We start from the raw sequence: 27332 nt of genomic DNA, 5'->3' as shown, positions 1-27332 counted from the left end.
AGATCTTGGGAACATTGGTGCAATTAAGAACCCTCTCGTAATCAAGTCTATTGAGAGTAAACTGCCTGAGTTTGTAAAAAGGGACTGGCTTTTCTTCATGATTGACTCTGACAATGGTGTGACTCCAGAGAATCACTTTGACCTCCTGTTGAAGTTTTTGAGGAAACAGGAAAATGTTCTTGAAAAACTCGAACAGCTCCGAATCACCGACAAGGTAGATAAATCTGAAAATAGATTTGAAAGGAAGCATGCATCTACTAAAACCACAAAGAGAGATTCTGACGGTGGGTGTGCTGTGTGTGGAGCTGTGAATCATAAGGACAAGATTTTCTTCTGTAAGAAGTTTAAGGAGCTAAAGCTAGCTGAAAAGAAAGCTGCTCTGAGGAAGATTGGAGCATGCAAGAAGTGCCTTGGATGTCATGAAGGTAACACCGACTGTAGAGACACTTTCTTGTGTAAAAATAGAGACTGCAGAAGAGAAAATGTCCCAGATCATCATTATTTTCTCTGTCCAAGAAGAGAATCCACGAGTGGGAGTGAGAAAAGGTTTGGAAAGGACAGTAGGAAGATAAATGTGCTGACAGCAGAGCAAGAGGAACTTCTAGCTGAACTTTCCCCAGAGCTTGCTGAGAGGTGCAGAAATGCCTTCACCAACAAAACTGCAACAGTGACCTGCACTGGAAAAACCAGAGTTGGACTTCTAAAGGAAAGTGGGGTACAAGAACTACCTGTCATTATGATGCTCATGGAAGTAACAGCCAATGCAGGGCAGAAGATTGGAACCTTGGTAGATCTTGCATCAGATACCAACTATATTACCCACAAGGCTGCAGAACGTTTGAGGTTAAGGAGCGAAGATGTCACACTGATAGTGCATGGAGTTGCTGGAATGGCCATCAAGGTGAAAACCAAGCGATATCTTCTTCGAGTCAGAGTCAAGACTGATGAGGACAAAGAAAGAGCACATGAGCTTCTCTGTTACGGCTTGGAGGAAATTGCTAAAGTGCATAAAGTCATCGAACCTAAGCAATTGCAGAGATTCTTCCCAGAAGTCAAGCTTGAAGAGTTGGTAAGACCTAAAGAGATTGAACTTCTGATTAGCCATCGAGAAGGGAGATTAGCCCCACAAAGAGTGAAGGTTGTGGGGGATCTTGTCTTATGGGACAGTCCTTTGGGAAAGACAGTAGGCGGAGCTCATCCAGACTTATTTGAGGAAATTAACGTAGCTGCATATGAGTCCAAAACGCATTTTGCTCGCTCAATGAGAACAGCCGCAACAAGATATGAAGAGAAAGTCGGAGGTCCTGAAATGCAAGTGATGTCTAAGTCAGTCCAGATACTTCAAGAAACCAGAGCTGAGACAAACATTGCTGTTACCAACCGTGAGTTCTTGGAGTGGTGGAAGTGGGACAGCATTGGGGCAGCTTGTGAACCAATGTGTGGATCTTGTCGCTGTGGGAATTGTCAGCCAGGTGGTAAGGAGATGACATTGGCAGAGGAAAGAGAACTCGAAGTTATAAAAGAGTGTCTTACCTACCTGGAAAGTGATGATCACAGCAAGTCTCCTCATTGGCATGCAAAATATCCCTGGACTGAAGATCCAGCTTCCCTTCCCAATAATAGAGGGGGAGTAGAGGCAACATTCCTGAGAACAGAAAAACAGCTCAGGAGGGAACCAGAGTGGCAAGTTGCTTATACAGCTCAGATTAATGAAATGGTGGAACGCAACGCAGCAATCAAGCTCACTGAAGATACGATTACTTCCTGGAATGGACCTGTATGGTATGTGAGTCATCTGATTGCACCAAATCCTCACTCAGTTACGACTCCAGTGCGCTTGGTATGGAACAGCAGTCAAAAATTTAAAGGAGTGAGTATGAATGATCTTCTTCTAAAAGGCCCAGATTTTCTTAATCCGATCAGAGCTGTCCTCCTAAGGTTTAGGAGAGGAGTTTATGCTGTCCTAGGAGATATCCGGAAGATGTACAACTCTGTATGGCTGGAGGAGAGAGAAATGCATCTACATAGGTTTCTGTGGAGAGATGATCAGAACGAAAAAATAGGAGAATATGCAATCACCAGAGTTAACATCGGTGACCGACCAGCAGGGTGCATTGCGCAGTTAGCCATGCGTGAAACTGCAAAACTGGCAAAGTTCTCTCATCTGCATGAAGAGCGCAAAGTCATCGAAGAGGATAGTTATGTAGATGATATTTTAACTTCCCACAATGATCAGGAAAAGCTGGACAAAGTAACCGAAGGCGTTGAGGAGATTCTAAGAGCTGGAGGGTTTTTCTTGAAGCACTGGGTTCGGTCAGGACAAAGTTGGAAGCCTGGTGATGGTGAGTCAGAATCAACAGCAGAAAACAGAATCCTAAAACTTCCAAACCAGTTGAGGGATAAAGACAACAAGGCCCTTGGAGTTGGGTATTTGGCAGAAGAAGATAAACTTTACATCATGACATCAATTAACTTCTCCAAGCGAAAAAAGAAAATGAGAATGGGACAAAACCTCCTTAGAGAGGAGGTCAGGGCCAAAACCCCTAATCCTCTGACTAGAAGAGAGCTGCTCAGTCAGGTGGCAGGACTGTATGATCCGATTGGCCTGGTCACACCGGTAAAGCAAAAAGGGGCCATCCTTGTACGAAGGGCATTTCAGGAGGCAGGACGTGGGAATTTGACCAAAGATACATGGGATACACCATTGTCAGAAAACCTCAGAGAAGAAGCCATTAAAATGTTTGAAGAATATGTTCAGCTAAGCAAGATAACGTTTCCCAGAGGCTTAACACCTGGAGGCTGGAAAGGCAAACCGTGGGGAATAACCTTCTCTGATGGAAGCGATAAGACCTATGGAGCTGTAATATACTTTAGGTGGGAAACAGACCAAGGAATTGAATTGAGGCTTGTCGAATCCAAGGCCAAATTGACTCCTTTGGATCAAAAAGGGGAAGCAGTCAAGGCTGAGATGTGTGGTGCAGTTTATGCAGCCAGACTGAGAAGGTATATTGAAAAACATTGTCAAGTGGAGATTGACCGATGGTTCCATCTGGTGGACAGCCAAACAGTTTTGGGAGCTATTCAGCGGGCTAGCTATGGCTACCAGTCCTTCTTTGCCAACAGAATTGGAGAGATCCAGAGAACTACGCTTGTTAAGGATTGGTGGTGGATCCCAGGCGAATTGAACGTTGCGGACATTATAACAAGGGGAGGTAGTCCAGAAGACCTAAACCAAGATTCTACATGGCAGAAAGGGCCTGTGTTCTTGAAGTGGCCAGTAGAGGATTGGCCAATTAAGTCAGCTGCTGAGGTTGCAACTGCTGCAAGAGAAGCTATTAACAAACTGCAGAGAAAGGCATTCTCTGCAATACTAACCAGAAGTCTGGCCAAAAAAGAGCAAGACTCAGACCTCCTGAAGAAAACTAAAGTGAGAGTTAATGAGGATGGAGAGAAGGGTAATATCCTCATTGCAGATCCAGGCACTTCTGCAAATCAAAAGGAAAAGCATATGATTGTTCCATCAGGAAGAATGTCTGACGGCATAGTAGCAAGCAAGTTACTTGATGTTGAAAAATTCAGCAAATTGTCCAGACTGGTCAGAGTTACTGCTTGGGTGCGTCGAGCTGTCAAGAAGTGGCTGAAGATAAGAACTAAGACCTCGGGTTCATCAAAGTGGGAGGTAAAGTCTTTGGAAGGAAGAGTCAATGAAGCAATCCTGACAGTAAGTGAACAGGAGGATGCTCTTGAAGATCTGTTTCTAGCAGCCCAAGAGAATGTGGTATTTCCTGATACTACCCTTAGTAGGTTGGCAGTGTACAAGGATGGAAATTCTGGACTGATTGTTTGTGGAGGAAGAATTCAGATCTTCAATGAGGACAAAACTGCAGTTCCGATTTTACCATATAATGCATATGTGTCTACACTTTTGGCTCAGGAAGCTCATCAAGTAAACCATGAAGGAGTGGCTGGAACTTTGTTGAGAATGAGAAGAAAAGCTTGGGTTGTAAAAGGCCGCAAACTAGCTAAGAAATCTGTAGACTACTGTGTGACCTGCAGAAAGGCAAGGTCAAAGCAATGCCAACAGATTATGGGAGACCTTCCACCAGAGCGGTCTGAACCAGCTGCGCCATTTGAGTTCACAACCCTGGATTTGTTTGGACCATATCTGGTAAAAGATGAGGTAAAGAAAAGGGTGGGGCTCAAAGTTTGGGGAGTTGTCTTCTGTTGTATGGCGTCAAGAGCTATCCATACTGATGTGGTCAGTGACCAATCAACAGAAGGATTTCTCATGGCATACCAAAGGTTTACAGCTTTAAGGGGACATCCCCGGAAACTGTGGTCAGACTCGGGATCAAATTTCGTAGGGGCCAAGCCTGTTCTTGAAGATCTTTATAAGTTCCTAGAGCGACAAGACGGGCTAAAGTTAGAGATTGAGGCAGCCAAGAATGGTACGGAGTGGTCTTGGAAAATTCATCCGGCAGATTCCCCTCATAGAAATGGAGCAGCAGAAGCAGCTGTCCGTCTGGTGAAGCGAGCCCTCCAGAATCTAGGCTGTAATGGTGGTATGTCATGGGGAGAGTTTCAAACTTTTCTTTACACGGCAACCAATTTGGTCAATGAAAGACCTATCGATGCCAGGACACAAAGTCGGGAAGACTGTGTGGAGTACGTAAGTCCAAACTCTCTTCTCCTGGGACGTACTGGAAAAAGAGGGGATCAAGGAAGGTTTGAGTATGAAGGCTATCCATACAAAAGACTAAGGATCATCCAGGAAGAAGTCAACAAGTTCTGGAGAAATTGGTGTCAGCTCGTAGGACCGAACCTGTTTGTAAGAAACAAGTGGCATACTAAAGAACGGAATGTTGCCGTGGGAGATGTGGTGTGGTTGGCTGACCAGAATGCTCTAAGAGGTCAGTACAAGATGGCCAGAGTCGTCAGTATAAATGCAGACAAGAAAGGAACCGTAAGAGATGTAATGGTCAGAGTATTCCCCAGCTATCCTGTCTCGATTGTTAAACCAAACCAAGCAGAAACAGCCAAGAATGTCAAACCAGCAAAGAAGCTTGGTGATAAGATCCCAGCTACGATTCTGCATAGGGATGTGAGACGCTTGGTGGTTCTAATTCCCATTGAAGAACAGTAAAAGAAATTTCAGGCGAGAAGTGTGTGACCTCCTTGGGTCAGTTGACCAGGAGCTCAAGTGGGAGGTGTTAAGTTAAGTCTGAAATTGAAGGAAAGAGGGAGAACTATATATATTCATCATTGTTTAAAAGAAAGAATTGAGATCAAAATGGGTGCAGCCTATTGGTTGTGAGCACAGTGCTGCTGGAACAACCAGGGAAGCTGATTGGCCATTGAAGATCAACATGACACAAAGGACCAGGTGTGTGATTGTCAGCATGCTGAGATCTTTGAGCAGTGGATGTGCTTCTCCTACCTAAACTGGTGGATTTTGGAGATTATACAACCAAATGAGAAAGATTGGTAATCAGCATCGAGTCAATTGAGTTTGTTCAAAGACTGCTGGGGAAAGCCAAAATGTGTTCATCAACTTGGAGTGCTACTGGTAGGACAAATATTCATTGTGTTTGAAAGTTGTTTGATGCTAGCATTGTAGCATCTAGCATGTTAACTGGACATGTGCACTAGGTGGATATGATTTTATATTGTTGTTGCTGTTTACAAGTTGCTATATAAACCACAAATAGTTTAACAATATTGTTGTATTTTTAATATCTCTAAATGTACATTCATTTTGTGTGTAGTGATTCATATATTTATATGTTTTTCTATATAGGTTATTAAGCTAAGCATCTGAGATATTCATTGAAACAAGAAGATCAAGTCATTGTGGAAAGATTTTCAATAAATTGATTTGATGAAGAAGAATTCAATGCTTTGAGTTATTCCATGCACCTTCCTCTTAAAGTTGATTGAAGCCTTTTCAAGTTTGGGCAGACATTGAGGCACAGAAACCCTGAGAACTTGACACTTATAAAGCTGGTACTTTAACCATCCTATATTTTATAGACAACAAACCAAAAGATGAGGACAGGAGCATTGCTGGGCCTGCCATGGTACATGCGAGAGACTCATTCAAAATTCATGAAGATATGCGAGGTAAGCTGAAACCTGTAAGGCAAAACAAGGGAAAATTAAACATTAGATCTCTTAATTTGCAGGGGTCTGGGGACTGTATTTGTATAATTGCTTTTAAGTAATAGTACCTTGTTTTGTTTACTTTCTATAAAGCCCAGTGACTGTGAAGAGGATGTGATCAAGGATGTGATGACTGGAATCCTACTGGTTGTGTAAAATGTGATGGAACCTCTCCCAACGTACTAGCCTGGAAATCCAGACCTAAATCTAAAAGATTAATGGTCTGGCGTCGACTAATGAAAATCGCCCAGCTCGAGGGGCGGCACCAAGCGTGCATTTGAAAATCTCACTGCACGCAATTGGATAACACTACGACCAATCACAACAATAAACCTCAGCTACCAGCGGAGCTAACTGGTAGAAAACAGCAAAAACGTCCTTCTTGCAAAGGAACGATTCGAGCGGCGTCTTCTGTTCCTGTTTTAGATAAAAAGCCAAGTCTAACTCGTTCATTGTAGCGGCCAAAGCTGTTTCAAACAACTGGTGTTCATCCATAGCCATCTTGCAATGTTTACTAATGACTTCGACGTCACAGCGCTGTCGTCATCTGTTTAGCTCGCCTCTGGCCCGCCTATATCAGATAATCCGATGTGATTGGTGCAGCTCAGATCGAGGGGCATATTTAATGAGCATCATTACTTGACACCAGAGTAACTCGCTGAGCAAATTCAACTTGTGCTCTCGCGAGAACTCTGGATTACTAGGGTACCAACGTACTGGATAACAGGCCAAAAATAGAGATAGAAAAACAAAAAGCAAAACTAAACAGACGATCAATCTAGCAGAAAGCAAAAGGCAAACAAAAACAGAACGCTGGAAGTCCGATTCCTTATAAGGCAAAACAGAGCGCAAAGCTTACGCAGCAGGAAAACAGCAGGGCACCAGGCAGAGGGGAGGGGCAGCGGAGAAATCGCACGCTGATGAGTGTAAACGACTGGAGCGGGAAGACGGGATGCGAGAGCAGCAATCCAGCCGGCAGCAGAGAGAATGCCTGGAGAGAACGAGAGAGAATGCACAAAAGAAAAACAAACAGGGAAAAATAAACGGCACTGGAGCCTCAAAACAGGACTGGACAAGACACGTTTGCAGAATATCAACTGGCTGGGTCGAAGCGTAGCGGGAAGCGAACACAACGATCTGGCACAAGACAGACAACACAAGGAGAATAAATAGGGAAAAGAATAAGGAAGGTAATCACTAACAGGTGCGGGGATGAGCAGTGATGAAGAATGAGGGGGTGGTAATAACACGTGCGGGGAAGGAGCATTGGCGAATGAGAGGGTGGAGAAACAAATCAACACAAAGACAGCGGAGCACACGGTGAACTGTCAAAACAAAGCCATGTGCTCCGAGACAACCAAGCAGACAACGCAAGTAAAGAAAACAGGCAGATCAGACAGGAGACATGACAATGTGAGGGTTTTTCTTGAGTAGTGTTTTTATATCTTTGCAAGAGAATGCTTTGTGTCTGTGTTTTTGGATGCAATATATCTGTTTAAAAAATAACAGGGTTGCCAACTTTGGGACTTTGGCTGGAGTGAGACTCTGTAAAACATCAGTGCGCGCACGTAACCCAACCCTAATTTTAAAAATGTCAGTCCTTGTTTACTTAGTATAAACCCTGATTTATGAAAAAAAAATGTTTTTTCAAAATGTACTGATTGCACTATAAAAAAAATAAAGATAGAGGTGATTAAATAACAAACATGTAAAACAACAACATCAAAACAATAAAAAATCTCAAAACAAAAGGGACACATAATAGTTACACCACCTCCCCAGAAAACCACAACACAAGTTTCACACATTAGGCCTGTTGTAGCCTATGCCACAGTGGCAGTGTTGGCCTGCTTCACTACCTCTGCAGGAGGCTCGTATCTGAAGCAGGGTTCAATCCGTTCATGAACGTTCATTGCGTCTGTCACGTGACAAATGAACGGAAGACTCGGAAGGTAAAGTAATTATTTATGTTCCCTGTAAATTATTTTTGACAGCATTATAATGATTTCTTAATTCAGAATATGATAAAGACTGCATAGGTGGATGTGTTCGGGGAATTTGGCTGTTAAAAGTATAACATTTAGCCACTTAAATGAACGAAATGACTCGAAAAAAAGATTTGTTCATTTTCATGAACGAGATCGAACAAGTGAGTCAGTAAAATGATCCGAACTTCCCATCACTCACAGGGTGCCATCAAGTGACAGTCTGTTCCTGGTGTCAGTCTTGTTTAGTCCAATAACTGAAAAGGTTCGCTCAGCATCCGCATTTGAGCGTGGCAGGCTCAACACAACACAATCTGGGCAGCCTTTGATCATTTGGGGATTTGGGGAATGCCACTTGCCCGATTTGCCAAAACGTAATTTGTACCATGAGCCTATTTTTATTGAGCAATTTAGCTAGCCCACATAACACACGTCAGACAACGTTCGCAACTATAGTTGAAGTCTGTACTCTCGGCACAGACTGATTAGGCAAGGCTACGTCTGTAGTGCAAGGCACACCATTTTATTATCTGCTTACCTTGATTGTCATCCAAACTTTCAAACGCGCATCAGTGGGCTCCGACTCCGAACCTATGCTCTGAACTCTCTCTGAACTTTTCAAACGCAACTGACGTATCAGGTGCAAGGTTTTCAGCGAATCAACGATCAGAGAATAAACGATCAGAGAATACTGCAGTGAGAACGTTGTAGGCAGATGTTACAGCTGTGGGCCTTAAACTCCTCTCCTGTCATTAATACGCTGTGGTCTAGTCATCAACAAAAAATTAACGGATTGAGAGGGGAGAAAAATGGATTTTGGCGTGACATTTCTTGCGTGTGTGTGAGAGCGTGAGATTGATGCTGAAAGGGTGAGTGTCACGCCAGATGCGTGAGAGTTGGCAACCCTGAAATAAATGCTAAGAGTTTAAATTTTGTTGTGTTTCAGTTGTGTTGATTTCATAAAACATCTGGTTCCAGACAGATATCCAGAAAGCAATGCAATGTCAAAGCAATGAAGTCCAGTAAACTCAAATAGTTAAGTTATGATGTTGAGGAAAAATTACTATTTTATGTCAATTAGACTTGGTTCATGGTTGTGAAAACATGAAAAATGAAGTTCAACCAATTTGTTTTTCAGTTGACTTAACTAAAAATTCTAAATGCTCATTAATTTATACAGTACGTTGGCTCAATTTACCAACGCAAGTTATTTCAACAACTACATATAAGTTGAGGGAACTTAACAACTAAGGTTAGCTAAATTTAGTCAAGGTTAGCTAAATTTAGTCAATGCAACAACATAACTTGACCAAGTCAAGTTGTGTGAACAAATCATTTTCTACAGTGTAATACTACTCTAGATAATGTGCAAGAGCCTTAATGCATATTTACACTTGTTATGAAATTTACCATATTTGTTTCTTAATGCTTGTTACTGCTCTTAATCTGAATGATTCATCCATGCATATCCTTTTATACATTTTTGACCTTGTAGTCTTTAATCAAAATGTCATAACTTGCCCTTCCTGTGACTTCTACTTACTCTTATAACATATGCAAGGCTGTAATGCTGTTCAGCCAATCTCATTCAGATCTGCCTCAATTTCAGTACACAGATCCCACTTTTCACAAACCAATCAACAACTGAATCAACAACCAATATGTTTGTTTTCATTTCACTCTGAAACATGTCACAATTCAGTGGCAAAGTTGTTCTTGTTTCATGCTGACTTGCCAGTAGACCTGATATAAAGCTGCCAGGAATAGAGACCAAGTAGTTATCATACAAAACACCTATCATGTTGTGTACAAAACATGAGAATGTTAGTATGGCCAGTGTTTATAGCTAATAAAAGTATCTCTTGTCACTGGCCTGGAGTCATACAGAAGTACTGTATCCCTTCACAGACATGGAGACAGTACCTACAGTGAACAGCAAAATCTTCAGGGACCAACCAAACCCCTTCACTGCTGTTTCAGTATTTTTTACAAGAATATAAGGTTTTGAATAAAGGTGGCTGAAGAAACTTACAGGAGTATGTTGTTCTCCAAACCGTTGATGAACCATTACATTTTGTGTTAATCCGGCCTAGCCGGTACGGTATAGTTTAATTTTTCACTGTGGGGCTGAGGTATGGTTAAATGATCTAGAATATGGTCATGCAGAATAAGGCATTAATAAGTACTAATAACCAGCCAATATGCATTCTAATAAGCAACTATTTGATAGTGAATATGTATACCAAACCTAAGTGTTACCACATCAGTTGCTATATTGGTAACTGTGTTATGGAGCTTGATCAGATTTTATTATTATTATTATTATTATTATTATTATTAACTTGTTTACTTCGCTCAAATATACTCTAAAAAGAAATTCAGGGGACCTGTTACCACAACTTAAATAAATTCATGGGTTCAAGTTAAAAATGATAATTTATTGATTTAATTAAAACATTATTTTGTTGAGATCTGTTGACATAATAATGCTGATCATTATATTAACTTAATATTGTGTGTAATTTAAAATCAATTTCCATGTTAATTAATTAATTAATTATGTTAAAGTCAAGTCAAGTCAAGTCACCTTTATGTATGTAATGCTTTTTACAATACAGATTGTTTCAAAGCAGCTTTACAGTGATAACAGTTTGTTTCGGCTGTACAGCAGATCTAGAAGAAAATAGTGTCATAGTCCAGCTTAAGTAAGTTCAGTTAAAATATTCTGGCTGACCCCCCAGCGTGAGTTTTTCAAGGCAACCGTTATTTAGAACGTGTACACTTTATGGTTTCCATGGTGACGCGCCATTGCTTGTCACGTGACACACTGCAGCAACAACAGCACTGAATGAATGATATATGACTGACATATATGAATGATATATATCAAAAGTTGTGATATATGACAGCTCTGAGCGCGCCTGTCTCTGGCTCAGTGCCAGCCAACGCGCAAAATCACATTTGAATTTAGCAGTTGATCACGTGATGCACTGACCGTTCTATAATCACACCGGTGTGATTAGAACGGTCAGTGCATCACGTGATCAACTGCTAAATTCAAATGTGCTTTCACGTGTTGGCTGGCGCTGAGCCAGAGACAGGCGCGCTCAGAGCTGTCATATATCACAACTTTTCAGTGTTTTCAACCACATAATGTTTATTTTAGGTTTCAGACATATAAGTACTAAAAAAACAATACATTTAGAGTTTGTAAAATACACACTGATGTCAAAGGAAGAGGCAATAATAATCCTTTCCATTATAATTAGACACGTTTTATTCATATCAGATACACATTGTGTAAGTAACTTTAAAGTTTACACTATTCTTCTCCCAGTTCACCAGCCACTTACTTTTATGTATTTCGGGAGAAGTGGATGAATTCACATGTTGTAAATCCAACAGATCCGATTCTATAAACTGCGTCTGCGGCACAAACTAAGATGGCGGCGCCCATCGCGCATACAGCTCAACTAACGCGATCGTTATAAAGGTGTTTAAACAACAAAACACTTCCACTTGCATATATTTGACAATTGGAATATCAGATATTTCATGCTATATCTAACAAATTTGTGAATATTTTGAATAAAAAAGGAAAAATGACATACAAACAGATCATCATTCATTCAGCTCTGTTGTTGCTGCGGTGTGTCACGTGACAAGCAATGACGCGTCACCATGGAAACCATAAAGTGACGCATTCTAAATAAGGTCGCCTTGAAAAACTCACGCAGGGGGGTCAGCCAGAATATTTTAAACTTACGTGTGAAATGGTTAAACTTGCGTGTGAAAGGGTTAACCAAGTTGTAGTAACTTAATGAAATTGTCTTGATAACTTTGAAAATTGGGCAGTGGATCCTTGGGCATCCTCTTGAGGAAGGCTTCAGGCAAAAAGTCCTGATGCTATAGGGCTCAGGACTTTGAGGGTAGGCCCCTCCGAGGAGAAGTGTCCCACACTACTGTATCTACAACGTAAGATCGTTTATCTTCGCAGTGCCCTTCGCGTGATCAGTCAGCTCCTTGCGGTTTCCAGCAAGCTTCTTGCCCAGTCCTCACCTGAGAATGTTGCAGAACTGGGATGCTTTCTACCTCCGAGGAGGGTATTGGAGAAGTCATCCCCTGCCAACAAGCAATTTCAAGGCACCAGGCATATTACTCAGCCTACACCAGAGGTCAGTCTTGAGAGACTGATACCCCTTTTCAGACTATCGGTAGCGTGGCTACTTCTGCCGAATGTGTCTCCATGGGTCCTGCAAATTATAGAGAAAGGGTATAGAATTCAGTCTGGACAGAGTACTGTCTACAGTGGTCAGTTCCAAGCAGGCCCAACAGAGTTGGAAGTGCAGTCTCTTTTAGCAAAAGAGACCATAGAACATGTTCCTCTTCCTGACAGAGACTTTGGTTTCTACAGCTGGTACTTTATAGTTCCCAAGAAGCAGGGGCGGCTGGCCAATAGAGGGCGCTAGGGCGCCGCCCCCCCCATGAGCCAGACCACAGTTTATGAGCCACACTCATTAAATAAATAAGTAAATATATACATAAATCATACATACAAATTGTCAGTATTTGTGTGTTTGAGATATTAAATGCACCCAGTATATGTGAAAAATATGACAGAAATGAAAAATGTCTGCTTTTTCAACACTTCTCCTCCACCTGCGTGCACGTCTCATCAGCTCTAGGGCGCTGGAGAAATCGCCCCAAAGAGGCGGGTCTGTGGAGAAGCTTAGTCAATTGCTGATTTAAGATATAAATGTTTGATATAAACTGTAGCCAATCAGCGAGCTCAAATCTAGTCAGCTATGGGCGATTCTGTTAGCGCCCAAAGCTGCGCGCTGCTGTCCGCGCCCACGCTCATGCGCGCCTATCTCCATCAGACAGCGGTCTATCAGCCAGGCTAGCTGGATGCGGTCATGCTAATGCCTTGTTTTGCTTTCCGTGATTACTTTTTAAAACAATGGGGACAGATCCGGCATGGACAGTTACCGGAGTGAGGGAAGTGAGTTCAATTTCAAATGAAAATGGAAAGTTTGTGCAATTTGTTTGTTTTTGTGTAAGAATGCCTCAGCCTTGTATTATGTCATTAAATAATTACTGACTTTTTCACAGAGCACTGGTATCATGCATTTTGGGTTTTTATTGTGTTTTTGTGGTTAATAATAATAATAATAATAATTATAATTATTATTATTTATTTAAGGTCACTTTACAAATATGTAAAGGCAGTGGTTCTCAAACTGGGGTACGTGAGGTGGTGACAGATGGGGGTACGGGAACAAAATGCTGAATTTTGCTGTTCCTTTAATACTACCTCCCCTTAAAATGTGTTTTAAACTGAACATGCTTTTCTATCATGCTAAAATGCTGTAAATACATCATGACATCCGATCAAATTACCTCATCTTTTGCGGTCAAAACTTTCTGCATTTAAGCAGCGTGTAGGCTATATAATAGGTCTCGTGCAGATTGCTGCATTGGCAAATCGCACTATACTACCGTTCTCAACAATGTACATTACCTTTGTAAAAGTAGGGATTTAGCACTTACTAGCATGAAGAACAAATATAGACACAGGCTGTGCATGGAGATCGATAAGAATCAAACTCTCTTCGATACAAAGACATACCCTGTGTGAGTTCCTGTTTTTAATGTTGATCACAATATATGAAGATCCACACGATTGCAAATGTGACATTAATTTTATACAACAGTTCAACAAACGAAATATTAATATTAAGTGATGTTCATTTTCAGCACAGTTGTCAGTATTTTTTACAACAAAATAATAGCTCCAACGAAAGCCACAGCAGAACTGCAGCACACAGCAGTGTTTGTGAACGAATCTGCGGTTTTGAACGAATCATTAGAGTCAATGATGCAATGATTAATTCATAAATACAGCCACTTGCTTCATTTCTGAATGAATGACTCGATGACTCACCACCTACTGGCGTTTTAATTTAATATTTAAAAGCATCACTTCGTTTTTACCATCATTGCATATTTCTCTATTCAACAGTTATTATGAACATTTATTATGTAAGGCATTATTTATTTTATAAAGGTATTTGTAAAGGTAAAAATACACTGGACAAATCGATTTAAGGGGGCAAATATTGTCCCTTACTTAAAAAGGTGTGACTGAAGAGTGTGGGTGCGCAGAAGGATGTTAAAAGCCCCATGGGGTACAACTCTAAAGAGTTTGAGAACCACTGGGACTGGGTTAAGGAATAGAACAAAATAAACATCAAAATCAAAGCACAATACCAAACCAACAGCAGAAAGTAGGCCTAATATTCAGAGGTCACTTACAAAGTTAGGTTAAAGACAAACAAAGAGGGATTCAAACAAATAACATATCAATAACAATGTAGAATTTACAGACTGTGAGCTGAAGAGTAATATTCAGATAAAAAAATGTGTTTTTGAAGGAGAGAAGGGTGGATGTTTGACGGATGTCTTGAGGAAGAGCAGACTCCCATGGTTACCAGACTATTGAAACCGACTGAATATGACACAGCCCCGCCTAAGATATTTTTCACCAGCCGCCACTGCCAAGAAGGAGGGGGTGTTGTGTCTAATCAAAACAAGTCTGAGGTGCGTTACCATAGATATGAAAGACACTTACTTTCACATATCCTTCATCAACAAAAACAAAAAACAAAGAAAAGAAGTACCTCAGGTTCGTTTCCGATATCATGTTCTTCCGTTCGGCCTAGCCTTGTCGCCTCACGCCTTCACAAAGTGCTCTGGCTCTCTTGTGATACAAGGACATTTGTGTACTCAATTACATCATCAACTGGTTGATTCTAGCTATAAGTATAAATAAAAATGCTAACATATTTGTTTCAGACAAACAGATAGTCCAGCCCCAAACTCATGTCATTGTTTGAGCCACACAGTTCCATTTGGTGTTAGAAATAATACATCATTAATACATAAAACCTTTAAACTGCAAATTAATTTACAATGGAATGGACTAAAGAGTATCAGAACAATATCTTTTTTATTCTATAAAATTATCCATCTTATTTTTCAATGCAGAAGTACATCTAAACCATTTCCTGTGAATGTAGAAAAATGTTAGATTTATTAGCCACTTTATAAATAAGGACTCAAGGACATTCACAGAGTTGTCAATAACCCACTCTTGCATTGTCTTTAAAGAAAGAGCTGTGTGCTTAGGGTCCTGTTGGAAGGCGAATCTTCTGCCCAATCTGAGGTTTTGAATTCTCTGGACCAGGTTTTCTTCAAGGATATCTCCATATTTTGCTGTGTTGAGCTTTCCTTCTACCCTGATGAGTCCCTGTTGCTGAAAAACATCACCACATGCTTTACCATTGCTGCCACCACCATGCTTTACCACTGGGATGGTATTGTGCAGATGATGAGTGGTGCCTGGTTTCCTCCAAACATGACGCTTGGAACTGAGGTTCATCAGACTATAAAATCTTGATTCTCACAGTCTGAGAGTCATTTAGGTGTTTTGTTTTTTTCTTCTTCAAATTCCAAGAGGATTTTAATGTGTCTTCACTGAGGAGAGGCTTGAGTCTGGCCACTGTGCCATAAAGCCCAGATCAGTGGAGTGTCGCAATGATGTTTCCTTTTGTAAGTTTCTCCCATCTCCATTTATGATCAGGGAGCTCAACAACAGTGACCACCTTCTTGGTCAGCACTCTTACCAAGTCCCTTATCCATCAATTGCACCAGGAGGCCAGCTTTATAAAGATTCCTGGTTGTTCCAGACTTCTTCCATTTAGGATTATGGAGGCTACATGCTTCTGTGAACCTACAAACATTTTTTGTAGAGTTTCCCAGATCTGTGTCTCAACTCTCGACACAATCCTGTCACTGATTCTGAATCCTGTCCTGTCTATCATTCCTTGTTGTTTATATTGCAAAATACAACTTACTCGTCAACATATATTAGATATTGTCTAATATTGCCTATCACATTAATCTGACATCGCTAGCTTTTATCTAAATCGTTATCGCTAGCACAACACGCTAGTATCTCGCTAGCCTGTTAACCTGCTATCCGTGCTTGCCATCTAGTGCGCGCTCGCGCCTTTTATGAGTCCATCAAACAACTGTGGTGAGTAGGATCAGTCAGCAAACACGGTGAGTAATGTTTTCTCCTGTTATTGTCACTTGCACTTCGTGTCACATAGTATAGCCTTCTCTGTCAGCAGTGAGGACTACACGTGATTAATGCAGGGAGATAGTCATGCTGACAGAGAAGATTTCAGAACTAGAGACACCCAAACTTTGATCGAGGATAGTAAGAATGCAAGGGCTTTAGATACTGCTTTGGATGCAACTAGCTTAGTGAACTCTGTACATTGTTCGGTTCTGGCTGTAGAGCCCGTGCAGCAAGGCAACTGGGTGACCGTGGGACACTGTAGCCATTCCGATTACAATAACAAATAGATTCTCCCCACTCAGCGAAACACCCACTGTGAATCCTGAATCCTGTTGAATTCATCCCTCCTGGGATAGTGTCGCTCTTCTCTCTAGTAATATGGCACATAGTCTTAGAGCTCAAACATGACGAACTGGGGCTCAGGTCAGGAAGCAGACAGACTGGCCAAACCGACCGTCTGCTAGCTGTCTCACGTCACTGAGGTAAGATAAATCCCATCACATAGAGACTCTTTCACCTAGATATCATCATACAGAGACTGTGTCTGTTCCCCGAATTAGGGTAAAAATGTAAATCGATATTCAACAAATAAAAAATAGATATAATACAGATGAACAAATGATAAAGCTCGGGTTGCCGAAAATTCAATCCCTTACTTCAAAAGCACTTATTGTTAATAATATGATTACAGATTATAAACTAGACATGTTGTATCTGACAGAAACCTGGCTAAAACAAGACAATTACATTACTTTAAATGACTCCACCCCCCAAGATTACTGTTATAAAAACGAGCCATGTCTGAAAGGAAAAGGGGGTGGTGTTGCTGTAATCTATAGTAATATCTTCAGAATTACAGAGAAGTCTAGTTTCAAATATAATTATTTTGAAGTGTTGGTGCTTAATGTAACACTATCTAGTGAAAATGTTAAATCGCGCTTGACATTTGTGCTAGCTACTGTATACAGGCCACCAGGGCACCATATAGACTTTATCAAAGAATTTGCTGATTTTTTATCAGAGTTAGTACTGGCTGCAGATAAAGTCCTAATTGTTGGTGATTTTAATATACATATAGATAGCGAAAAAGACGCATTGGGATTGGCATTAGAGACATTCTGAACTCTATTGGAGTTAGACAACACGTGTCAGGACCCACTCATTGTCCTAATCATACTTTAGATCTAATAGTGTCCCATGGGATCAATCTTAATGCCGTTCAAATTCTGCAACAGAGTGATGACATCTCAGATCATTATCTAGTCTTGTGTATACTCCATTTAGCCAAGGTTGCAAAGCCGACTCTGTGTTACAAATATGTTAGAATCACTTCTGCCACTAAAGATTGCTTTTTAATAATATTCCTGATCAGTTTAATCTCCTCAGCACCCCAGATAGCTTAGAAGTACTCGGTATTGTGGCAGAAACTTTTGACTAGCCAGCACTTTAGACACAGTTGCTCCTTTACACTTAAAGAAGATTAAAGAAAATAGTCCAACACCGTGGTACAACGAGCACACTCGAGCCCTTAAGAGAGCAGCCAGAAAAATGGAGCGCAACTAGAAGAAAAAAAACTAGACGTTTTTAGACTAGAGAGAGCACGATTGCATACAGAAAGCCTTAAAAACTGCTAGATCTGCTTATTTGTCAACTCTTAGAAGAAAACAAACACAACCCTACGTATTTATTTGACACAGTGGCTAAATTAACAAGAAATAAAGCTTCTACTTCTGAAGTTTCCAAAGAGCATAGCAGTAATGACTTTATGAACTTCTTTACTTACAAGATTGATAATATTAGAGAGAAAATTATAACTATAATGCAACCATCTACTACAGTATCACATCAGGCAGTGCATTGTAGTGTCCCTGAGGAAAAATTCCATTCATTTGTTGCAATAGGAGAGGAAGAATTGTCTAAACTCGTTAAATCATCTAAATCAACAACATGTATTTTAGACCCTATACGACTAAGCTACTGAAAGTAATGCTTCCAGAGGTCATAGATCCTCTTCTTAATATCATTAATTCATCTTTGCCACTAGGATATGTACCGAAAGCTTTTAAGCAGGCTTTTATTAAACCTTTTATTAAAAAAAATGCACCTTGATCCTAGAGAATTAGTCAATTACAGGCCAATCTCAAATCAACCCTTTTTGCCAAATATACTAGAAAAAGCAGTATCCTCACAACCATGTTCCTTTTTAGAAAGAAATGGTATCTGTGAGGATTTTCAGTCAGGATTTACACCGTACCATAGTACTGATACAGCTCTCGTTAGAGTTACAAATGATTTGCTCTTATCATCCGATCGTGGTTGTATCTCTCTATTAGTGTTACTTGATCTTAGTGCTGCATTTGATACCATTGACCACAACATTCTTGTAAATAGACTCAAAAATTATGTTGGCATTAGTGGAATTGCATTAGCATGGTTTAAATCATACTTATCTGACCGTTATCAGTTTGTAGCAGTGAATGAAGAAATATCTTATCGATCACAAGTTATAGTGAACAGTATAGAGTACCACAAGGCTCAGTACTAGGACCGTTGCTGTTCACTCTGTACATGCTAGCCTTAGGAGTTATCATTAGGAAGCATGGGATTAGTTTTCACTTTTATGCCGATGATACTCAGCTCTATATCTCTTTGCGCCCCGACAAAACTTGCCAATTCAAGAAATTAACGGAATGCATAGCTGATATAAAAATTTGGATGACTAGTAATTTCCTATTACTTAATTCTGAAAAAAACAGTTTCTAATGATTGGACCAAAAACCTCAGCACGTAATAACCTAGAATACTGTCTATTGATGGCTGCTCAAGTCTTCGTCATCGGTTAGGAACCTGGGTGTGCTCTTTGATACCAATCTTTCATTTGAAAGTAACGTTTCTAGCATCTGTAAAACCGCATTCTTCCATCTTATAAATATATCTAAATTACGACATATGCTTTCAATGAAAAATGCGGAACAGTTAGTTCATGCGTTCATGACCTCAAGGCTAGATTATGGTAATGCTCTTATGGGTGGTTGCCCTGCACGCATAATAAACAAACTACAGCTGGTCCACAACGCAGCAGCTAGAGTTCTTACTAGAACCAGGAAGTATGACCATATTAGCCCAGTTCTGTCAACACTGTATTGGCTCCCTATTAATCAATGTATAAATTTTAAAGTATTACTGATTACTTACAAAGCACTAAATGGTTTAGCTCCCCAGTACTTGAGCGAGCTCTTAACGCATTATAATCCTTCATGTCTATTGCAATCTCAAAACTCTGGCCATTTGATATTAGGTCAGCCACTAATGTTAGTCTTTCTGCTTATTCCGAGGTTTACTTTAATCAGCTGGTTCCAGGTCATATCCAGACCAGATGGAGGACCTGCGCCTGGACACGACCACAACGCATGATGTAGTCACCCGTATCCGGGCTGTATCCAGACCAGATGGAGGACCTGCACGAGATACAACCTTGGATCCATTAGCGCCTGCACTAAGCCATTCGGCTGATATCTCTAAATAAGCTCTAACTTTAATAATGTTCGACCAAGGGAAAAAAAGCTTCTGGGAGGGTGTTTGGCTTGAGGTCATGGTGCAAAGGACCCTAGGTTGAAATTACTCCAAACCATCCCTTTAAGAGGTATTTTGGGTTAAGATTATGGAAACTACGCTTAGCATAATAAATGCACAATACTAACACATCCTGTTAATAAAACATATGTATCCTGATGAATAGAATAGAATCATATCTGCATGCAAATCCTTCCCAGCCAATACACATCTTAACAGTTATGTAATTAATTGGTACTTTTAATTTCATGACTTATTAATTACAATGTTGCATGCTTGTAAATTCATTTTCTCTTTATATATAGTGAAGCGATATACAGTGAGCACGCCTCCACATTTGTGCATGCAACTGAAAAGTGCACGTTGCCACCACAGTATAACATCTGACAGGACAGGAGAGTTCGTTTTTGGTTCATTTAGCTGAGAGACTTTTTTTTATTAGGGCCCAAGCCCTGAAAGGGCGAAGGCCCTATTGTTTTCGTAAGGATTATTTAGGGCCCAAGCCCTGAAAGGACGAAGGCCCTATTGTTTTCGTAAGGATTATTAGGGCCCAAGCCCTGAAAGGGCGAAGGCCCTATTATTTTCGTAAGGTTTTTTTTTTTTCATTATTTTTTTTTTGACTTTTTGCCACTTTTGGGGCCCTTAACATGCTCAAAAACTCTTGAAACTTTGCACACAGGTCAGAACCTGCGGCCATCAGGGCCGGACTGAAGCTGGTACCCGGGCGTGGCAGGGGGGCTCGACAGCGCCCCCTGGAATGGGGTCCGAAATCTTGGTCCATATATCAAACACGCTTGCATGTAATAATATGAAACTCAGTACACATATAGATCTCATCGGACCGAACAACTTTCATGCTCTAAGTTTTACACCAGCCCAACAGGAAGTCGTTTATTATACGTTGTTTGGAAAACGCATACAATGGAATGTGAAATACTCCTCCTAGGGAATTCATCCGATCACCACCAAACTCGGTGTGAATGAAGTCAAGATATTGAGGATGAATTCTTGCGAACAGATTTTTGATATCTCGAACGGTTTGGCCGTGGCGAGGAAACGAATTTATGGCGAATAATGGGACACAGGAAGTGTGTTATAATTTCTGCATACATTATCTGATCTTGCTGAAACTTCAGCAGTGTGTTCGTTGTAAGAGGCCGATCACATGGATGTGACATTTGTGAGTCAAAGTTATAGCGCCACCAACTGGCAACAGGAAGTGTGTCACTTTGAAAATGCTTTGAAATCACCCTCTTATTTTTACCCGATTTGCTTAAAACTTTATGTGTATAATGTGTATAACACGGCAGATGTAGACCTGTGAAAGGATTATTGATATCTTAGATACTGTTGCCGTGGCAATGCATCAAACTTTAATATTCTTTTCGGATGCTTTTGAGACTCTTCACATGCTTGAAAATGCATGAAACTCGACAGACACATCACATTTATTATCCAGTAGACATGTGCAAAGTTTCAGAAACGGGCGTGGTGGAATGGCTCAGTAGCGCCACCTTTAGTCAAAAATGGGGGCTTAGTTTTTCCTAGAATCACAAAACTTGGTAGGTGTATTGTTCTCATCAAGCCAGACAACTTTCTAATTTACAGTCATTACCTCAGACCAACAGGAAGTCAGATATTTTGGTTTGAATGTGGATTTTCTAGAGAATTTTCTCTCTCTCTCTGTGTGTCTGTGTGTGTCTGTGTGTGTGTGGGGGGGGGGGGGGGGGGGATTTGTCTATTCCATTTAATCTTTGTTTTTCAAGGTTTCAGGGGCTTTTGGGGCCCTTAACGTGCTCAAAAACTCTTGAAACTTTTCACACTGGTCAGAACCCACGGTCATCAGAGCCGGGCTGAAGCTGGTACCCGGGCGTGGCAGGGGAGCTCAACAGCGCCCCCTTGGACATGGTCTGAAAACTTGGTCCATATATCAAACACGCTTGCATGAATTAATATGAAACTCGGTACACATATAGATCTCATCGGGCCGAACAACTTCCGCACTCTAAGTTATTAGCTCCGCCCAACAGAAAGTCGGCTATTATGGGTTGTTTGAAAAACGCATGCTGTGGAATTTGATGTACTCATCCTAGAGAATTCATCCAATCGCCTCCAAACTCGGTCAGCATGAAGTCAAGACATTGAGGATGCAAAATTGCAGACGGATTTTTGATATCTCGAACGGTTTGGCCGTGGCGAGGAAACAAATTTATGGCGAGAAAAGAGAAACACCAAGTAATATAACTTCTGCATACGTTAACTGATCTTGATGAAACTTCAGCAGTGTGTTCATGCTTCAGCAGGCTGATCAGATGGATGGAGTCAAAGTTATAGTGCCACCAACTGGCAGCAGGAAGTGTGTCACTTTCAAAATGCTTTTGACCGCACTGACATGGATAATGGTGCAGAGCGAGCGTTTTCAATGAATTCCTATGGAAGTAGGAATGAACTAAAAAACGTTCGCTCTTCTCTGCCCGTTCCTCGCCGTGGAAAATAAGCGGGGAAAATAAGTATGGAACACGTCACCATTTGTCTCATTAAATATATTTCCAAAGGTGCTATTGACATGAAATTTTCACCAGATGTTGATAACAACCCAAGGAATCCATACATACAAAGAAACCAAAACAAATAAGTTCAGATATTAAGTTATGTGTAATAATGTGAAATGACACAGGGAAAAAGTATTGAACACATGAAGAAAGGAAGGTGCAAAAAGGCATGGAAAGCCAAGACAACAGCTTAAAACTATTAGTAATTAAAAAGCAATCCAGCCCCCTGTCAGTGGAAATTAATAACTGCTGGTTCAGTCCCAACGGATGGTCTACAAAAAGGTCTCATTGCCAAGGTGTCACACAAGACACATCTCATGATGGGTAAAAGCAAAGAGCTGTCTCAAGACCTTCGCAACCTAATTGTTCCAACACATAATGATGACACTGGTTATAGGCACCATTCTAACCTTCTGAATGGTCCAGTGAGCACTTTTGGGGCCATAATACGGAAGTGGAAAGACAATAATTTCACCATAAATTTGCCTCGACCAGTGCTCCTCACAAGATTTCTGACAGAGGAGTGAAAAGAATAATCAGAAGAGTTGTCCAAGAGCCAAGGACCACTTGTGGAGAGCTTCAAAAAGACCTGCAGATAGCAGGTACTGTTGTCTCAAAGAAAACAGTAAGTAATGCACTCCACCGCCATGGCCTGTATGCACGCTCACCACGCAAGACTCCATTACTGAAAAAAAAGCATGTTGAAGCTCGTTTAAAGTTTGCTGCACAACATTTGGAAAAGCCAGTAAGCAAAAAAAGCAAAATACTGGGAGAATTTAGTGTGGTCACATGAGAGCAAAATTGAATTGGATGCTATAATACACACCATGTTTGGAGGAGAAATGGCAGTGCACATTACCCTAAAAACACCATACAACTTGGTGTTGGCTCTTGGACAACACTTCTGATTATTCTTTTCACTCCTCTGTCAGAAATCTTGCGAGGAGCACCTGGTCGAAGCAAATTTATGGTGAAATTATTGTCTTTCAACTTCCGTATTATGGCCCCAAAAGTGCTCACTGGACCATTCAGAAGGTTAGAATGGTGCCTATAACCAGTGCCATCATTATGTGTTGGAACAATTAGGTTGCGAAGGTCTTGAGACAGCTCTTTGCTTTTACCCATCATGAGATGTGTCTTGTGTGACACCTTGGCAATGATACCTTTTTGTAGGCCATCATTTGGGACTGAACCAGCTGTTATTAATTTGCACGGACAGGGGGCTGGATTGCTTTTTAATTACTAATAGTTTTAAGCTGTTGTCTTGGCTTTCCATGCCTTTTTGCACCTTCCTTTCTTCATGTGTTTTCCCTGTGTCATCTCACATTATTACACATAACTTAATATCTGAACTTATTTGTTTTGGTTTCTTTGTATGTATGGATTCCTTGGGTTGTTATCAACATCTGGTGAAAATGTCATGTCAATAGCACCTTTGGAAATATATTTAATGAGAAAAATGGTGACGTGTTCAAGACTTATTTTCCCCGCTGTATATATATATATATATATATATATATATATATATATATATATATATATATATATATATATATATATATGTGTGGCGGTGTCACCGGCTTGGGCCCTCCATCGCTGCTCGCAGCTATATTTATATATATATATATATATATATATATATATATATGTAACATAGCTGCGAGCAGCGATGGAGGGCCCAAGCCGGTGACACCGCCACCCCGGTGGCTTTAGTGTAACTAAAGGCACCAGGGTGGCGGTGCCACCGGCTTGGGCCCGCAATCGCTGCTCGCAGCTATACTTTTTTTTCTTTCTTTTTTTTTCATTATTTTTTTTTGTTGCCTTTTTGCCAGTTTTGGGGCCCTTAACATGCTCAAAAACTCTTGAAACTTTGCACACAGGTCAGAACCCGCGGCCATCAGGGCCGGGCTGAAGCTGGTACCCGGGCGTGGCAGGGGGGCTCGACAGCGCCCCTTGGAATTGGGTCCGAAATCTTGGTCCATATATCAAACACGCTTGCATGTAATAATATGAAACTCAGTACACATATAGATCTCATCGGGCCGAACAACTTCCGTGCTCTAAGTTTTACAAAAGCCCAACAGGAAGTCGGTTATTATACGTTGTTTGGAAAACGCATACAATGGAATGTGAAATACTCCTCCTAGGGAATTCATCCGATCGCCACCAAACTCGGTGTGAATGAAGTCAAGACATTGAGGATGAATTCTTGCGAACGGATTTTTGATATCTCGAACGGTTTGGCCGTGGTGCGGAAACGAATTTATGGGGAATAATGGGACACAGGAAGTGTGTTATAACTTCTGCATACATGAACTGATCTTGATGAAACTTCAGCAGTGTGTTCGTTGTAAGAGGCCGATCACATGGATGTGACTATTGTGAGTCAAAGTTATAGCGCCACCAACTGGCTGCAGGAAGTTTGTCACTTTCAAAATGCTTTGAAGTCACTCTCTTATTTTTACCCGATTTGCTTCAAATTTTATGTGTATAATGTAAACACACGGCAGATGTAGACCTGTGGAAGGATTATTGATATCTTAGATACTGTTGCCGTGGCAACGCATCAAACTTTAATATTCTTTTCGGATGCTTTTAAGACTCTTAGCATGCTTGAAATTGGATGAAACTCGACAGACACATCACATTTATTAGCCAGTAGACATGTGAAAAGTTTCAGAAATGGGCGTGGCAGGGGGGCTCAACAGCGCCCCCTTGAACGGGGTCTGAAAACTTGGTCCATATATCAAACACGCTTGCATGAATTAATATGAAACTCGGTACACATATAGATCTCATCGGGCCGAACAACTTTCCCTGGTCAAGTTTTACGCCAGCCCAACAGGAAGTCGGCTATTATGGGTTGTTTGAAAAACGCATGCTGTGGAATTTGATGTCCTCTTCCTAGAGAATTCATCCAATCGCCTCCAAACTCGGTCCGCATGAAGTCAAGACATTGAGGATGCTAAATTGCGGACTGATTTTTGATATCTCGAACGGTTTGGTCGTGGCGAGGAAACGAATTTATGGTGAGAAAAGAGAAACACGAAGTGGTATAACTTCTGCATACGTTAACTGATCTTGATGAAACTTCAGCAGTGTGTTTGTGCTTCAGCAGGCCGATCAGATGGATGTAACTATTGTGAGTCAAAGTTATAGCGTCACCAACTGGCAGCAGGAAGTGTGTCACTTTCAAAATGCTTTTGACCGCCTGACATGGATAATGGTGCAGAGCGAGCGTTTTCAATGAATTCCTATGGAAGTAGGAATGAACTAAAAAACGTTCGCTCTTCTCTGCCCGTTCCTCGCCGTGGACGCACACCATATATATATATATATATATATATTTTGTTACATATATATAATGTATATATATATATATATATATAAATATAGCTGCGAGCAGCGATGGAGGGCCCAAGCCGGTGACACCGCCACCCCGGTGGCTTTAGTGTAACTAAAGGCACCAGGGTGGCGGTGCCACCGGCTTGGGCCCGCAATCGCTGCTCGCAGCTATATTTTTTTATATGTAACTTACTTTTAAAGGGGTGGTATAATGCCCTTTTCACAAGATGTAAAATAAGTCGTTGATGTCCCCAGAGTGTGTATGTGAAATTTTAGCTCAAAATACCCCACAGATATGTTTATACAGCATGTTAAAGTTGTCACTTTTTGAGGGTGAGCAAAAACGCACCGTTTTTTGTGTCTGTTCCTTTAAATGCAAATGAGCTGCTGCTCCCAGCACAGAGGATGGAGCTTCAAGAGGTTGTGTCCTTTTACCTCACACAGACATGCACTGAAAATGTAAAAAACCTTTAGCCTTTTATGTTCAAACCGGAGTCAGACAATGATGGAGAGACTCAAGAAGAAGTGACAACATGTAGACAACACATTTCTGAATGGTTAGTTGGTGAATTTATGTAGCTTATGTGTAGTTATCTTCTAGTCATTGATTAGCATATTCTGTCTTGATAATCTATAAATCGCGTTCCTGGGGGCAGGTTTATGTAAATTTTAGGGTTAGTGATGTCACTAACCTGGGAGGAATGTTGTGTAGTCCTTACCAGCCGTTTGTTGTAGTCCTTAAAAAGCAATTTCTTTAAAAGAAAATATCTCCCTTTGCTTTGAACTTTGAGCGTTGTAGCTTTGCAGATGTTGTTTATGCTCAAACAGCAACATTACACACTAACTAAAGTTAGAAAAGTGAAATCATATTCAACCACCCCTTTAAGTAACAAAAATAAAAACAATTCTCAGGCACTTTTTACTTTAATTGCATCTGACAGAAAAAACAACAGCTTTCATGCACGTCTTTCAAAATAAAATCTTGCATCAGAAAAAAACAATTAGAATTAAGTTGTGTGTTGTTGTTTCTTTGACTACACACACTTCAACCAACTCAAAATGGTCTTGTGACCGCTTGAGAAATACTGGTGTAGACTGACATGAAAAAATACAGATTATATTTATATCTTTACTCATATGTTTGGCACTTCAAAATATCAAACTCTGATTGGAAGCTGTGCCCAGACAGAATCTGTCTATGAAATGCTGAATGTACCTCTGACACCTGTTTCATCTGGAACTCCTGCAGCTGCTGCTGGAAGCCATAGTTTGGGCCCACAAAGGAGCGCACAGCCTTCACTGCAGTAAGACACTCTTCCCAGCCATAGCTGGTGACAGTCATGAGGTAAGCCACCACCACGGTGGTACTGCGAGACACCCCAGCAAGACTGTAGCAGGAAAAGGGTTTGTGAGGTTGAGTTTGAACATGGAAGAGCATTAATTATAATGAATGACACATTGTTTGGCATTGGGATCATGTTCATTTACACAGACTGTAGTATAACTTATATATATATATATATATATATATATATATATATATATATACAGACCCTTTCCAAAAAATTAGAA

At 40.8% G+C, this 27332-nt stretch overlaps 1 protein-coding gene across 9 annotated transcripts in view; it reads right to left on the bottom strand.

Annotated features, from left to right (window-relative positions):
- Window positions 1–27332, bottom strand: part of dusp22a (dual specificity phosphatase 22a) — a 164058-nt gene that overhangs the window by 52467 nt on the left and 84259 nt on the right. For 6 of the 9 annotated variants that reach the window (XM_084123523.1, XM_084123516.1, XM_084123517.1 and 3 more), the window contains one exon: window positions 26977–27148. In XM_084123523.1, coding sequence (XP_083979649.1) covers window positions 26977–27148 — 172 coding nt within the window. Of the gene's footprint in view, window positions 1–7018; window positions 7151–26976; window positions 27149–27332 lie in introns of all 9 variants that reach the window. The other 3 variants (XM_084123521.1, XM_084123522.1, XM_084123524.1) reach the window with 1 other exon arrangement.

The sequence above is a fragment of the Abramis brama genome, assembly GCF_963993115.1.
Source record: "Abramis brama genome assembly, chromosome: 9".
Classification (NCBI taxonomy): domain Eukaryota; kingdom Metazoa; phylum Chordata; class Actinopteri; order Cypriniformes; family Leuciscidae; genus Abramis; species Abramis brama.
The sequence above is the reverse complement of the archived record's forward strand: the minus strand, read 5'-3'. Positions and strand labels throughout refer to the sequence as shown.